The following is a 17162-nucleotide window of genomic DNA, read 5'->3' as shown; positions in this document are numbered from 1 at the left end:
AAAATAAAATGCGCGAATTACGAATACGAATATTTCGCGCGAATATTTACGCTAGCGTTCATTAATCGCTCAGTCTGGACATCTCGCTAGTTACGCCATGGATTAACGTACGCCCGGCGTTAGATACGCCTGGCGTATCTCACAGGTCTGAACGTAGCCTTTATATATATGGCTCTGAAATAAGGTAGAGTTCCTATTATAGGAACTCTAAAATAAGGCTATGTTCAGACACAACGACTTACGCTAGCGTAACGTTAATCGAGTGGTGTGAACTTGTGCGCGGCGTAGCGAACACCAGTATTATCGCGCAATCACTGGCGTACGGTAATCCAGCAACAGACCCCAGATTAGCGTACGCCAATGATTTACGACAGTCATGCATCGGTGATTTTGAACTCAGCCAAGATTTGACCAATCAAAATAAACCTATAAAAGGCTGTCTCTTATACACATCTAGATGTGTATAAGAGACCGCGCGAATACTTACGCTAGCGTTCATTAATCGCCCAGTCTGGACATCTCGCTAGTTACGCCATGGATTAACGTACGCCCGGCGTTAGATACGCCTGGCGTATCTCGCAGGTCTGAACGTAGCCAAAGGTACAGGTACTGTAGTTGCTAAATACAACGGGTTCAGCCGAGGGGCGTGGTTTCGTATGTTGACTTCATGCATAATTTCACCGACCTCGTAAAATCGGGGTTGGCCTAGTTAGTCTTATTTTAGCGGGAGGGATTAGGCAGTAATCACAGAAATAAATGAAAATAATTCAATGGCCTACTAGTACTACACTGCACTATTAGTCTGTGGATTTTCCAACCTAATCCCATGAATAAATTATCTTACTGAAGAGAATATGGGCCCTCCAATTCAGAAAAAATTACACCAAAAAATTATAATAAAAATAATAAAACATTTACTGATGAGTAGATATGCATGCAATATGCAATCCATAGTAATAGTAAGCCTAAATTGCAATGAAATTGAACTCATAGTATTGACTTTTCCCTATAAATGAACAATGACAAAGATTATATTCATCTTCACAAACAAAACACATATGTAACGAATTAATAAAAAAGCCTTAACTTTTGGAATTTTTGAAGAATATACAAACAAGACTGTTGAAAAAGATTATGCAAATTAACCATAAACATGGAAAACTAAATAAATACATTCTAGTTAGAATTCTCGTTTTTCTTCTTCTTTTCAAGCAAAACACGATAGAATGAGCTCAGTTCATCCCAGTCCATGTATCCTCCTGCTAGTTGACGCTGTACACCTTTAATGGTTGGATCAATATAGTATTTCGTGCGCGCGTGAGCCAATCGTCTGTTGTCCATGCAGAGAATCTCTCCTATAAAATGATTATAAAACAGAAAAATTTGGTTTATATTCTGGATTTGAGGACGAAATATAAAAAAATTCAATCAACATAATTGACGAACTATTGAAGGCAATAAAGATACCATGTAGCTCCATGATGAGACATACGAGTCTACAAAGTACAAAGTAATTATTGTTCAACTTTACATCAGCTCAACACCGACAGTATATCCTAAAGCCCTGTACAGATTATCAAACTTCATTTGACATAAACATGTGACATGCCTAAATATGGTCATGGTGACATCACATCATGACCATATATAGGCACATCATGACTATACATGGGTACACCATGACCATATATAGGCACACCATGACTATATATAGGCACATCATGACCATATATAGGCACATCATGACTATATATGGGCATACAACAGTTTCTTTGTCAAAGAAAATCTGATAATCTGGACAGGACTTCCATTCCGTTACATTAGTACGTTTCGTTTTATATTTTTTTTAAAGTTTTTTTTTTTTAATTCAGTATTTGTTACACATGTTCCTTAAAAACGAAAGGTTTCGGAAAATAAAAACAAAACCTAGTTTAATAGCCTATCCAACGATGTGAACAAAAATATCTTCCTTTATTATAATCGCACTGTACTCTTGATTTGGCAGCTCGATGTCAACTAGTTATAGAAACCAAAAACTTACAAATATTTTTTTCTTTTTCATTTAGTTTACATTCAACAGCGGAAAGCCATTACAGAATGGAAAAATCACTTTACTTTTATTCTTTTGATTGGCTGGAATCAATGAGGTACGTCACTATATAATTCTTTGAAAGGGGCAGGGCTACCAAATTGAAAATTTAACACGTTTAAATAACTATATTCTTTTTGAGTGTATTTTGGTAATCTGAGATTGAAAGATTTTTATAATTTAGTAAATGAATGAATGATGGATAGACGGGTAGTAGGCGTGACCCACACAGGCACAACACGATTATATGCAGAACAATTAAATATGTAAATACCGTACTCGCGCGAATAAGCGCCCCGTTTGAATAACCGCCCCTCTCCTAACGTGAAAATTCCCTTAAGCGCCCCGTTTGAATAAGCGCCCCCATTTAATTTGCGCCCCCTAAATAATATCATAATATTTTCTTTTTAGCAAGTCAATAACCCAATTAATCATGGGACTGCTGTTGTTGGCATAATTGAGCTGCAGAGTGGAAACACATTCTTCTTAGATCAATATCAAAATGAGGATATTTCTCTTGGACAGATGAGAGCTCCGATCCCTGGACAGACAGTGTATTTCCAACTTTACTCTTTTTACATATTTGTCTATGCCTAGTCCTACTCCTCTTTTTTCTTTTCCGACAATTTGCACCTTTAGCACATTCTCATCTGAGTTTTCAAATAAAAAATACAATGATCCTGCCATCCTGCTAATCTCAATCGGCCGATGGCTAACAAGCTATTTGCATCTGCTACGGTATTTTGCTGTTATGTAAATATTCACGCATTCTTGTCATGAGCTATGTTCTCTGGACGATTATCTTTTCTAACCACCATTCGTAATGTCCTTATATAATCTTTTTTTCATTCAAAAAAAAGTGCCTCTTGAATTTAATAATTTCCCATAAGAACCCTACGATTTTCATCTATTTCCATAAGCGCCCCCTCAATTTCTACTCTGTTTTTCATAAGCGCCCCGTTTAAATAAGCGCCCCGTTTGAATAAGTGCCCCTCAGAAAGTGTAAAAAATATTTTAAGCACCCAGGCGCTTATTCGCGCGAGTACGGTGTTTGTTTTATCCTGTATTTATACACACTCGCTATAAACAAAAAATAATATGAAACAGACATATATCGATAAACGAATTACCTGGAGAGAGTCGATGTCTTACAATGTTTTCCTCGTGATATAGGTAGCGAGATAAAACCTTGAGGGCGCTGTACACTGGATAAACTTGTTCAGGAGGTACATTCATACTGTGATGACGTGAAAAATGAATGCTCACTTGGTTGATGTTCCCTTCGAATCCGTAGCTACATCAAAGATATCAAACACCCTAATCTTCATTTTTAATTTGAAGGGCATTACACAATCTCAAATAACACACTAACACCACCGGATCGTCACAACCTCTACCCAAGTCAGTCATCACAAAGTGTTTAGCCGGATTCATCCTCAACATCATCATCGTCATCATCACCACCACCATCATCATCATTCTCGTCATCTCATCTTCATCATCCAACATCATCATCCCCATCCCTATCATGACCAATATGACTATTATCATCATGACCATCATCATCATCATCATCATCAATGTCGTAGCCAGCTATTGAGACAGTCGGGACTGTCCCGCTTAATTTCCCTTCAAACCAAATTTACATTTAAAATAGGTCCATACTTATAAACTAAGTAATATTAGGCCTACTTACTCATATGAAATGAAATGGGTCAACTTTTTAAAAATGGGTTCACATTATAACATTTTTACTCATAAAAGGGTCCAAATGTTAAAAATAGGTCCCCTTTTTGTATTTTTTTATGCGTGAAATGGGTCCAAATTCTAAAGGGTCCACTTCAGTTATATTTTACACATAAAAGGGTTCCAGATTTTAAAAATAGGTCCAATTTATTTATTTCACGCGTGAAATGGGTCTACTTTATAAAAATTAGTCCACAATAGTTACATTAATTTATGCATAAAAGGTTCCAAATTTTTCAAATATGTCCACATTTTTGAGTTTTTGTGTAAACTGGGTTCCAGATTTTAAAATGTCCCACGCTATTAAGTTTATACACAAGAAATGAGTTTACATTAATATTATGCATTAATTTATATACCGGCACATGAAATGGGTCCATATTTTAAAAACGGGACCATATTAGTTATATTTTAGGTGTAAAATTGGTCCCTTCCCAAGTTTTAAAGTGGTCTACATTTAATCTACAGTTAGTTGGACTATTTTGCTCCCAAAGAACACTCTTCCAGTGTAGCTTTTTGGGGCCTGAATAATGACTACTGTACTTATGGAAGTAAAGTGCCAGTACGGTATAAAACTATGATCATTTAAAGAGAAAGAAACTTAAATAGGCCTTGGTCAATATTTAGCGTTATCATCACCAAACATGTTTAAGACATGCTTTCGTCCTATGTTCTAGCAATTGTTCACAACGGACCAAAAAGAACTCCCTCAATGGCTGAATTGGTTGCAGATGGGAGGGAGTGAGAGGAATTTTTATGACGGACCCTCCCATAATAAACCTGTCAATTTGTTTTAATTAGGCCTACAGGTGAATATGTTTCGGATAACAGACTGCTGGTATGATTTTTAGCTCCGATGAGGAGCTCTATGAGTAACCCTGCAAATTGTATGTTTTTTTTGCTGATTCGCTGTGTATTTTTTTTTTTTTTTTTTTATTTTTTTTAGCTGGGTTTCAGCAAGGGCTGTGCATTACTGCCTTTACCACTTTGATACGCTTCGTATGGATGGAGCGGTCGGTTTACCGTGCCATCTATGCGACGGTTGCATGCGATGGTTCAAACAAATCTCAGGCTGTGAGTTCGAATCGCGTCTTGGCACTCACATTTTTCCCCCAATTTTAAGACTTCTTTTTCAATTTAAAGAAATTTCAATTTTGTACAAATTATTTAATCTAATTAGGGCCTATTTGAAAAATTCTCTGTTGTTATGAGCAGTTCTCCTAAGTACTCGGCTGATTGATTAATTAAATAATTCCTGATGATGATCTAATAAAAGATCGAAGTATTTAATCACAATAACGAGTCTTACTTTATTGATTATTTTTTATACTAAGTCATGTAAAACTTATCAGTTTCTTTTTTTCAATTTTAAGACATTTTAATTTTGTACACGTGTATGTAAACATTTCTATCTTAGCTCTTCTAATTTTGTTGCCAAACATTTCTCAAATATCTTAGAATGTTCATTTATACAAGAAAAAAAAAAAAGAATAAACACCGACGCACGATTCGAACTCACGACGTTCAGTTCCTTACAAAACACCTTTTACATCTCCCTGATTTAAGCATGTTTTAATATGATCTCTATTGCCTCTATTATAGTGCCCTCATTGGAGCATTGGAGATTGTTTTGTTACATCAAAAAGATTATGTAGGTATTCCTCCATGGACAGATCTACCAGGTGATAAGTGTACACTTATAGAGCAATAAGAAACATCATGAGATGGAAGATCAATGTTAGAATGAGGCCTATGTTTTCACAGGGGTCCATGGGCTCAAGTCATGCAACGGCCCCGTCAGGGTGCAAAGAAATATCAACAGATTGAGTGGTTTTTATATTTAGTCTTATAATAGTAATACTTAAAGAGAACGAAGTGATCAATGAGGAATAGAAACCTTCGGTTCTGATGTTGTGGAAGACAATAATTACAAGCTCAAGTTACAACCGATTACCTGGGAGCAGATGATGCAAAGTGCCTTCTTAAGTTCCAGGGACTAAAAAGTCCCAAGGAAAAAATTGACAGTTGTGAATACACGTTATGTAAAACATTATGATTGTAATGTATCAATGGCATGTTTTGGAACTATTTTAATCTTAATATAATCGTTGTTGCTTTGTGAGTGGCGTGCGTGAAAATCAGAATCCTTCCTCCCCGTCCGAAAAGCCTGGAAAACTCCACCCCGTCGTACGACGCCACGGCGGGGTCATCGTCGAACTGAAACATTAACTTTCTGGTCAAATTCAAAAGTTATTGTGATGCCAATTTCTAATATTGTGGTCTAAAAATACAATTTGAACCCCACCAGAGAATTTTGTCCCCAGGGGTTCCTAAACCACGGGGCCCAGTTTCACAGAACCGCCGGTAGTTAATGTATACTGTAATTGCTTAAATTTTAACATTATTAACAATTTTAAATTAAAGATGTTCATTATATATAGATAAATACTATTAATTCAGATTTTTATACATGCATTGCTTTAATTTTTTAGATTTTTATAATGAACCGCCTGAATCTGCGGTAGTTACGCCACTGATTGGGTCCACTCTTAAAATCTCTCACAATGTGTGAAAATCCTGGCTACGGCATTGGTCATCATCACCACCATCGTCATTATCATAATCATTATGGTAACCGCCCTATTCTCAATCACCGAAGATTATTATCAACGCACAATCGCTTTCATCACTATTCCATCATCATCTGTGTTGTCGCATTATCCCATCGTCGTCATTATCATAACATATATATATATATATATATATATATATATATATACGGGTCATTGAATTGTGAAGTAATAGAAAACAATGTAATAATAATAATGTTTTTTCATATTGCAGCATTTTCTAAAGTGGTGTTACATGTACCGTAGAGTTGGCTTTTAGTTGATGTGATTTTCCCTTCAGTTACCTTTGGTTCATTGGAAGAAATCATTGAGGATTTCACTACCTACACGTTTTACCAACTCTGTTTCCAACTACATTTTTACTGAATAAACTCTTTTATTCACACACAGTAGAACCCCCTCATTTAGGACACCCCTATTCAGGGGACACCGCTATTAAGGGGACACTTTTCCGTGAAACGAGTGGCTATATATGTTTTAACTCTACACTTTTGAGTGTGCAAAATGGTCAAATCAATACAATTTCATCCCAACTAAGGGGACGCATATATTTTTATTGCATCAAAACAACTACAGCAGTCAAAAAATAAGAACAAATTCATTCAAATATATATTTTAATACCTTTTGAGCAATAACCTTAACATCGAACAGATTTTCTTTCCATCTTTAGAATTCGCTTTGGATGCCTAGTATATGTGTTACTTCGTATAAATAATAATAATAATAATTATTATTATTATTATTATTATTATTATTATTATTATTGTTATTATTATTATTATATTATTATAACTAGAATTATGTCTGTTTGAACAAAAGAACATAGGGCTTTTCCCAATTGCTTTAATGAGAAATTAATTTAAAATTGCAACAGAACTCGTTAAAAGGTGGTAGGAAGTAAAAAAAAACCACGGAAAAACCAATATAATTTTCATGAAGTGGGAGGGGGGAAAATGAAGTGGAAAAAATAAACGAAAACCAAGTTCACTGCGAGGTTATTATAATAATAAAATTTTTACCATTTAAAATGGAGATTTCTTGTTTTGTGTATTTTGATATAGGATTATAATCTATCCGGACAAACCTGCACCCTGATTTCTAAGTTGGTAACATCTATTAATAGTATTCTATTTTGTGCATCCAATAGAAAGCTCAAAAGAATAATTTATTTGGTCATTAACATTGCACTCGAATAAAGAAACATTATCGGGAACATATATAACTTTTGTAGTTTTAATTACGTAACTGTTAATATCATACCTTAAAAGAATTACTTTTTGCATTGCTCATTATTGTTATAAATTAGTTATAATTAAACGGTAACTCGTTCTTAAAACAATTAAGATAAAATTATAAAGAATGTATGTCGGGGGACACCCTATTAAGGGAACATGCTTTTGGTCCCGAAGGTGTTCCCTTAAGGGGTTCTAATGTATTTACATTTGTTCACTAAGATAAGCTTCACTTTTTCGTTTATACATCAAGTGTGTTAGATATCATTCATTCAAAAAGTAGGCATATTGATTACAGCATTAATAACTTACCTAATAGCTGGCTTGGAGCTTCTAAAGTGAAAATCGTTCAAGATATCTGTACCGATATCCGTAAATTCAAACAGAGTACTGCTCAGAATGCTGTGCACCTCTGGTTCCTCTTTCTTCAAGTCTTCTACGACTTTGTATGTATCAACAAGTTGGTTTTCGCCACCTTCCGTCGACTGCTTAATGCAATGAAGCATCTGCATCTAGAACACAAACGTAACAGGCCTAATTATAGTGGTTATAGATGATGAAATTCAAAATAGTTCATAAGGTTGTAATGAGCTATAAACAATAAATAATAAGAACAATGAACACAATTCGATAGTATAGTACAATCTTAAAGATGTTCTTCTTTCTTTATCGTACATATATAAAGACGTTCGGCATATGTTCAGCAAAAAAAAAATACAGTACACAACAATACAATATACGTATCTTTATTCATCCCACATGGGGCAATTCAATACAAGGGTCTGGATTACAAGCTTAAAAGATTAAAACAACTTAACAACTGACCAATCAAATGAGAGCGAGTAATACACGCTTCACTTCACCCAAAAAAGAGGTGCTGTCCCACAAGCGCACGTTTAAGTATACGTTTACGCTATCGTTTGGTGGGACGTTAAGCAACAATATCTAACAGGCGACGCGTGCCTTTGTGGAAAAGTTCATTACTTGAAAAGTACGTAGGGCCTACGTGTTGTTTCCAGTTCCACCAACGGAGTGTCTAAACTAGATGCATAGCCCCATCACCTTTGCGCCCCATCGGTCTCCACCCCCCCCCCCCCCCACCCCTCAATTTCAAGTTGTTTTCAAGATTCTTAATAGGTCGCTGTTCTTTGATCATTGAAAATGAACATTTTCGCTGCTCTTATTTTAAGGTTGTTAGCGGCGCACCTGCCTTACCACTCGACTCAGCATTGTGCAGAGTCTGATACACTACTTACACCAGGCTGATTGTACATAGCACAGATATCGGTGTGGAAGTCTATAGCTGTGTCTGTGTAGGTGATGCTGTTGGGATCATTCTTGCTCATCACTTGAAACGTTTCTCTACATGATCAAAACAAATTCATGACAATTCTTAGACCAGGTGATTATAATAATCATAATCCATTGGTAAATTAGTATTAGCATACTATACTTATTATTAATCTTATTTTTCATCTTAATATTATTTTCATTACAAATATTTTTATTATGTTTTTATGATTATTATAACATTCAAAATAAATAATTACTATAAATAATTGTAATTGTTTTTTGATGATTAATAAGGGCCGACTCCAATCCTAACCTTCAAGTTCAGGCAAAAAAATCAAATTATAGCCGGTTAAATATACATTTTTATTATAGTTATTTTTATTATTTGTTGATTATGATTGAAAGTATGATTATTATCATTCATTCATTCTCCTTATTAAAGAAACAATAGAAAAAATATAACATATAACCCAGGTCTTTATCAAACGCACGCAAGATGTCACAAAGCAACAACAAACTGCACCCCCCCCCCGCCCCCGACGGTTTTTACCGGGCTGACCAAGCCGTCGTACTGGGCTGGGTAATAAGAGAAAAGAAAGAGGGGAGAGGGATGGAAAGAAACAGAAGAGGAAAAGGAAAAGAAAAAAGAAAAGAAAAAGAGAAGAGAAAAATAAAGACAGAATAAAAAGGAAGATACCATAATGACCAGACTCACAACACCCTGCAACGCCTTCTCCACTTTAAGGTGTGTCCATAGCTCCTTCGATCTATGCCGTCAGATATTCTCCGCAGTGGCGTAACAAGGGGAAAATATCCGTCTGTGGAAAATCTTTCCCCATCCCTTGAAGACGCCCTTTCACCCCCTGAAATTGCCTAAAAATCTCAAATTTCGTGCGCTTCGCGCGCATTTCTTGTTAAAGTAGGCCAATTTCCTCTAGAAATTGCACATTTTAGGGAGTTTTGATCAATTCCGACGAAGAATTAAAAACACAAAAATGTTTTGCGCGCTTCGAGCGCATTTTTTTAAAGGATTTTTAGGGTTAGCCTTCTAGGTTATTTAAACACATAATAGTCCCAAACTCAAGAAAGAAAATTTAAGATCGATCGTTTTACCTAAAAGAAGCACCTCAATGTGTAATGATGGTGAAAGAATATGTTTGTAATAAATAAAACCATGGTGAAAATGCTTATATTTAGTTTCAGACACACGTGTGTGGCCTATATTATAATTATAAGCCCTATGTCGTATTGTTTTCTATATAAATAATAATTATTAAATATAATTACAATTAAAATTATACTTTGATGATTAGTGAGGGCGGATTCTAACCCTAACCTTCAAAGGTTAGGTAAATTCGAAGCATAGCCGGTTGAATATGTATTTTTAAAGAGTAAAGAAGTATAGATTAAATTTCAATTTAAGCTATGCTGTCAGAAGTATTATGTAAAGGAATTTTACCCATAGTAAGTTGCTCTCAAGTACGCCACTCGATCGCCGATCTTTTTAACTTCGGTCGGGATAGTACCAGCATTTTGTAGGATTGCGATCCCCTTAGTGTGCAACACAGTCAACCATCCCAACAACACGTCATCATCCGTCATTACATCAGAAAACTGAAATGTAGGTATTGCTCCCTGTAACTCACTCCCCCACAACTCTTTGTTTAACTGACGTAAAGGATCTGAGAAAGCGGGAAATTTTTCCCCTTCAAGAAATGATAACGGGTATTTTCCTTTATGTCCATCAGAAAAATGGATAACAGCAGTGCCGTCATCAGTAAAATGTATGTCGTTTGCTTCAACATCAATATCTAAGTCGTTGAATTGGAAAAGCTTCTGCGATGCTATTTCATGGTAGCACTCTCTGCATCTGCAGTTATCTCTAAGCCAAACATAAGGGTAATTCTTGGACTGTTCTCCGTCCCACTTAAGATTCAGCCATTTATTTTTGCCGTCAATGTGTGCTGAAGGAATGCGAGATCCGTGTTCAGATTGAATCCACGAAGACATGTGTAACTTTCTGTACCCATAACTGCTTCTCTGCAAATTAAAACTCAGCCTAAAGAAATCTTTTGTCTGAAGGCCAATTGATCTTAAAACTTGAAGTGCCTTTGCCATAGTTTACTAACGAGTTTTTGTGTCGAATACGAGAGAGCGATCTATGGATCTATAAAAAAAAAATCATTTGATAGAATAGGGCTCATAAGTATTAGTTTATCACCCTATCAAAGAATAAAAACTGATGAGTTAAAAATAAAAAAATATATGTTGATTGGAAAGAAACCAAAATATGAATTTTCCCGAAACGGATGAAGGAGGGTGTGATAAACTAATATTTTTTTTATGGGGCCTTAGAAGAACACAACACTTACGGTTCAGTGTGATTAAAACAACAGTAATAACAATACTAACACGAATAATGTTTGCCCTAACAGATATATAATCTTTGCCTATCCACTTTTTAATTTTGCCATGTTATAAAAAGCCCGTGTGGTTATCGACAGGAAAAGAATAGTGATCTACAGAAAGGCTGTAATGGAAACAAAATTGCTACCGTATACTACAAATTGTAAGTCAATCGTGACGTCATCACTGTAACCCCCAATGTTATTTGCCTATTCCCCAGCGTCCACTAATGTTTGTATTATTGGACGCTCGGCTTGATTTTTTTAAGGTTCGTGTGCAAAAAAAATCCTCATTTTTTTCGTCAAAAATTTTCGATAAAAATTGAATTGTAATTGAAAATTGCTTTTGTAAAACAAACTTATTTATAATCCGAAGAAAGTTACAACAAACTGAACGTTTAATAGGAATATTCTAGACCTATTTTGAAGACTCTGGAACAAACTTAGATGTAGGCTGTAATGGAAACAAAATTGCTATACTACAAACTAGTGTACTGTAACTGAAACTATAGGGCCTACGTAGGCCTATGCGTACTATAGTACTATGTAATCTTCACAGTTTTAACAACAAAAACAAACATAAACCCAGTGTCTTCATAACTTTTTCTTATAAAAAAAAATTAATGTTTTATCCACTAATTAGTAGGCCTACTGAAAAGCAGAAAACTAACCACATAAAGTGATGTATGATGAACTGGATCCCCCAAATCGTTGGAGAGCAACAACAAAACCACATTCACAAGACAATGTGGCGGTATGACGGTCTTGATTTCTAACGGCAGTTGAAACTGACTAAACCAGTTAAAACCAGAGCCAGAATAATATAGAAATACTGTACGTGGATATAATTATGGGGGTATGGAAAAACCGGGCCTATTAAAACATAGGCCTAGTATGTGTAGACAGGCCTACCAGGCCAAGTTAATTAATATAGCAAAACATTCAGCCCCTAAGCAACGCATTCCAAGTGAGACACAACTTAGAGTTAGGTAGAGCATTAACACAAGACACAAGACTGATGATGACAATTAATGTCGAAATATTGAATCCAGGGACGTATCCAGGGTGGGGGGTGCCGTGGGAGCCGCGGCTCCCCCTCCCCTTGGTACACAGTGTTAAAATTTTAAAGCTTATTCTTGAGCCAATACAAATTCTTTCCTGGGATCACTCAAAATGAATACTTCTAAAACATGTAAATATGCATCAGTACACGTTATACATAGGCCTAATACAACACATATAGTCCTAAATCCATAAATATCAGGCCAGGTATTTTAAGATAGAAATGCGATACTGTGGTTCAATTTCGTTTTTTTCCTTTAGCAAGTTTCTTTAAATTTTGGTTTAATAATACTACTGTACTACTACTAGTAATAATAATAATAACAATGATTATAAGGATGAGGACGATAGTAGTAATTGATAATAATATTGATAGCAATAAAAAGTGAAGAAAATTGTGCTAAATGCGAAAAAAAGTTGTGATTTTTTGTGATTAGTAAGCTATAGTTAGGCCTAAGTTGTCCTGGATATTAAGTAGATCCTTGATAAAAGATCATGAGAAATTTGTTGGCGTTTCATTTTGACTATAATGGTGATGTAATGATGAAGAATTTTACTATATAAAAGTGTCATTCCTGGCCATCTAGAGAGGTACTACACGAGAGGTAAATCACGTTTTTGAAGTAGGCCTATGTAAAGTACATACTCAAAGACAATGTTTTTAAGCTTTGTTTTCTATGGTATATCACACACACATTAATAAGATCTCTATGGTTGTCAAAAAATCCTGATAAAAAGATCATGAGAATTTTTTTTGGCGCTTCATTTTGACTAATGGTGATGTGATGATGATGAATTTTAATAAAAGTGTTATTTCTGGCCATCTAGAGGTAATATTTCCTCAAATTCTCTCACCTCAGCTCCAACCATGGTGGGGTTGAGGTTGGTATCGACACACAAAATACCCTCCCCCTCCACCTTTCAAAGCAGATCTGTGCCCTTCCCTGGATATGCCTCCACCGAGTCGGCTCCTGATGTATGTCCTAGTGACTGCTGTTTGTTTTTAGAATGTGATCTGGTTTTCATGTCCATTTTTCGGGATTATGACTATTCTATTTTTAAGGAAAAAAAAAGAAAAATATATTCAAATTGAAGTGCGAGAGTGCAATTTCCGGCCATCTAGAGATGCCCTAATCATAAATGTTCTTGAGGTGGGTGGTTCCTCGGTCTGTTTAAAGTCCCTCCCTCGTTCACCTCTCTTTTAAATTCCAAGATCTGCCACTGTTGATTTATTATAAGTAGTTATAGTACCACTTCAGGAAATTTCACCTTGAAATTAATAAGCTGGTAGTAATAAATTTTTTTTCCTCTAATTAGCATATGAGGGTAGGCCTATATTAATACTTTTAAACCTTTAATTAGCATAATAAGGTTAGGTCTGAATTAATTTTATCAATATTATTAATCCTTTAATTAGAATTATAAGGGTAGGTCTATATTAATTTTAATAATATTATTAATCCATAATTAGCATATGAGGGTAATACTGGGGGAGTGGGGGTAGGTCTATATTTATTATTAATCCCTTAATTAGCATAATGATGGTAGGCCTATATTAATAATTATAATAATATTCCTTTAATTTGCATGAGGATAGGTCTGAATTAATTTTATCAATATTATTAATCCCTTAATTAGCATAATGAGGGTAGGTGTATGTTAATAATAATACTCCTTTCTAATTAGTTCTGAAAAGAACTGTTGAGATTGTCATGATGTTAAATAATAATACTAATCTAATAAATATAAAACTTACTTTCGAATGTGAGTGTTCCAAAAAGGATAAGCTGACTAATGACGCATAGCGGGTTTTTCAAACTGATGACGCATAGCGAGTTTTTCTAATGACAGGCCCAGTCTGACGAATAATAACGTATAATGAAAAGATCAAAACATCCTCTGGTACGTATGACGTCTGACTGAAATCAACCAATGAGCGAAGCGCACCTTTCGGTCGTAGGGATCACGTGACCCCTGAAGTTGTTTTTAATGCTATAATGAAAGTCTTACAATCTCGAGCAGATATATTTGTTAATGAAACTTTAAAAATTAACGTTTTGCATTTTAGAATGCCTATAGGGGGTGGTAGGGTAAGAAAAGGGATTGATAAAAAATTTGGGGGGTAGATGTCTCATTAGAATTAACAATGGGTTGGATGAGAATATCTGTTGTGCCAGAGCGATGGTCACCGGGATCTCAATGATTGAGGATAAAATTTATAATAGACAAAGATGGTATAATGTGAGAAAGGGCCGATGTGAACAGGGAAGGGCTGCTCTCCATTTGTTGAGAAATGCTGGGGTTAGAGAGGGACCCTGTGGCATTAACGAATTAAAAGCGTTTCAGACGAGTATTCCCAATTATCAACTCATTGTTATTTCTAAAGATAATTTAAATACTGTTATTTTTTGTTTTTTGTTTGTATTTTGTTACTGTTGTTTTTAGACCCAATCTTGAATTTGATTTTCCCTAGTGGTCACGCTGCATTTAGGGACGAAATTATACCCCGACGACATCAAACTAGTGTAGGCCTAGGCTTAAGTACAGTAGGACGTACTACTAGGCCGCAGCCTGATGGGATTCATCGTCAGGTAACAGGCTTAAACGGTCGTTAGAAATCAAACATGTTCAATATTCTATAACGCAAATTGCCATGGGCTGCATCGTACGGCGCTGTTTGAGTTAGCCTTAAGCCGTTGGGCCTGTGTGCACATTAACAAACGCAGCACACTATTCAGAATTGGGGATTGTCTCTTGGTGTAATCCCTAGTCACTACCAGAAGGACCCCACTGGAAATAAGTCTTCTTCAGACTTTTGTGGGTATTCCTTGGTGTTTCCATCCATCCATCCATAACAGTCATTTTGAATTTTGTAATAAAATCAGCTGAAAATCAGTCCGCTATAATTATGCTCTGTCTAATAACAATGATGAGGATAATGACTATGGTGATAATGATGACAATAAAAATGTTACAAACATAACAATATATCATAGCATATGCTTATTTATTTACAACTGATGAATCGTTTGACATATTTTCTAAATATGTAAAGATAAATAATTATTATTTTATTCACAATATTTACAATAATCAATATCATCTGTCTTATGCCGTGTTTATATTGAATGAATTTTGACCAAGTAGAAGGGTAACCTTGGTTACTGAGCTTGTTGCTAAGCAATAAGTAGTAGGATTTTGCACATGTGTGGTTGGTCTAATCATGAATATATTCTATGAAAAGTTCAAAGGTGCACAGTTGTGGTGAGCACTCCTCAGGAGATTACCTGATTCTTGCTGCTGACATTTTGACTTTTCTGCTCAGTAAATACCACCCGATAATTCTTCCTAGGAAATGTTTACTTGGATGAAAGCAATACCTGTGTGATGGTACCTAAGTTGTTCACACTGGATTTTGTTCAAACTGACTTGGTATATGCTTATGTTTGACCAATGCAAACACACCTTTAGTTTCTATCAAGCTGTTATTGAAGCTAATCAGTCAGGTTTTTCCAATCGAACTATAAACCAATAATAACCTAGTACAGTAGCTGGTTCATCTCTAGTTTATTATCAATGTTTAGAATCAATGGGTGCTTGACTGATGACAACACTGCCCTCGCATTTCAACTCAACTGAACTTCCTGATCTGACAACCAGATGTTTAGAGGTGTCTTCTTTTGTTTGTTCTTTCAGAAGCGACTGTTCAGCCAAAGCCTAAAAATGAGGGAAACAGGCAATTGGTAAAATAATAATTGAAAATATTGGCAAATTATTTTTATTAATAAAAATTTTAAAATCTATGTAAATCAAATATATATTGAATAAAAACTAAAGTGTATATAAAGAGTATACATTTAAATATGTATAATACATATAAATCATTTGTTATACTATCATTTTATTATATAATATATTTACATATATATTATATATATAACTGTCTCTTATACACATCTAGATGTGTATAAGAGACAGATATATCCCATGTTTAAACTTCATAAAATGAGGAGCCTAATTTCATCCTAAAATAAGTATTCAAATGTCAATATCCTGTGCTCTCCTGCAATGATAATATGTTATTTTTATACTATTTGTGGCTCACCCGTTCTTCAGCTTTAATTATTTCTTTCTTTTCTTTAATTTTCTCCATGTGTTCATAGGCAGGAAACAACTTTCTCAAAAAGAAGATGTTAATCTGATGCGTCCAGAAATTAAACTCGCGCGTCTCATCGTCCATCTCTTCTTCAATTATATCATCTAGAGAAAAGAATGTTTGTGGAAAAAAATATTATTTGTAAATAACAGACCATGATTTCGAAATATAATGTGTTTCGGTAACACCATTCTTTGAACTGATAATGAGAATATTAATGATGATGATGATGATGATAATGATGGATATCATGAATAGGCTGGTAAGGATGATGAGGATGATGGTGATGATGATAATGATGATGATGATAAGGATAATAATGAGGATGATGATGATGAGTATGATGATGAAAATAATGATGATCATACAGTATTATAATAATAAAGTTATCTTCATTATGATCATAATCATTTTTTAAAGTAAATTTATTGCAGTTCATTGCATAAAATACACAAAACACTACCTTCTGCATGTTCAGTGGCATCACCCATTGATAACATTGACTGTAGCAGAGGTTGAGCTTCATCAGTACCTGACCTTGCTGTACC

The 17162-nt window shown here is 35.0% G+C and overlaps 2 protein-coding genes across 2 annotated transcripts in view; both read right to left on the bottom strand.

Moving 5' to 3' along the window:
- Window positions 1–520: 520 nt before the first annotated feature.
- LOC117123913 (gamma-butyrobetaine dioxygenase-like) lies at window positions 521–12204 on the bottom strand. The gene is made up of 6 exons (XM_033269982.1): window positions 12068–12204; window positions 10451–11158; window positions 8955–9060; window positions 8011–8210; window positions 3220–3383; window positions 521–1355 (listed from the first exon to the last, which is right to left on the bottom strand). The coding sequence occupies exons 2-6, from the start codon at window positions 11107–11109 to the stop codon at window positions 1177–1179; spliced, it is 1308 nt and encodes a 435-aa protein (XP_033125873.1). The 5' UTR covers window positions 11110–11158; window positions 12068–12204; the 3' UTR covers window positions 521–1176.
- Window positions 12205–15446: 3242 nt separating this feature from the next.
- Window positions 15447–17162, bottom strand: part of LOC117123975 (radial spoke head 10 homolog B-like) — an 11803-nt gene continuing 10087 nt past the window's right edge. Inside the window, exons 15-17 of the mRNA XM_033270076.1 lie at window positions 17078–17161; window positions 16564–16718; window positions 15447–16175 (exon numbers count right to left, since the gene is read on the bottom strand). Of these exons, the coding sequence (XP_033125967.1) occupies window positions 16032–16175; window positions 16564–16718; window positions 17078–17161 (383 nt within the window). The 3' untranslated portion in view covers window positions 15447–16031. The remainder of the gene's footprint in view (window positions 16176–16563; window positions 16719–17077; window position 17162) is intronic.

The sequence above is a fragment of the Anneissia japonica genome, unplaced genomic scaffold (genome assembly GCF_011630105.1).
Source record: "Anneissia japonica isolate Jap-2015-1 unplaced genomic scaffold, ASM1163010v1 scaffold287736_len1891122_cov214, whole genome shotgun sequence".
NCBI lineage: Eukaryota > Metazoa > Echinodermata > Crinoidea > Comatulida > Comatulidae > Anneissia > Anneissia japonica.
Note: the sequence above shows the minus strand (reverse complement) of the source record. Positions and strands in the feature narration are given on the sequence as shown.

What these genes read in the sequence shown, in the direction of transcription:
- LOC117123913 (XM_033269982.1), bottom strand. Translation starts at nt 11,109, where the DNA reads ATGGCAAAGGCACTTCAAGTTTTAAGATCAATTGGCCTTCAGACAAAA. An exon ending in AGCTCCAAGCCAGCTATTAG is followed by an intron (nt 3,384 to 8,010) that starts GTAAGTTATTAA and finishes TCTTTGATGTAG; the next exon opens with CTACGGATTCGAAGGGAACA. An exon ending in AAGACATCGACTCTCTCCAG is followed by an intron (nt 1,356 to 3,219) that starts GTAATTCGTTTA and finishes ATCATTTTATAG; the next exon opens with GAGAGATTCTCTGCATGGAC.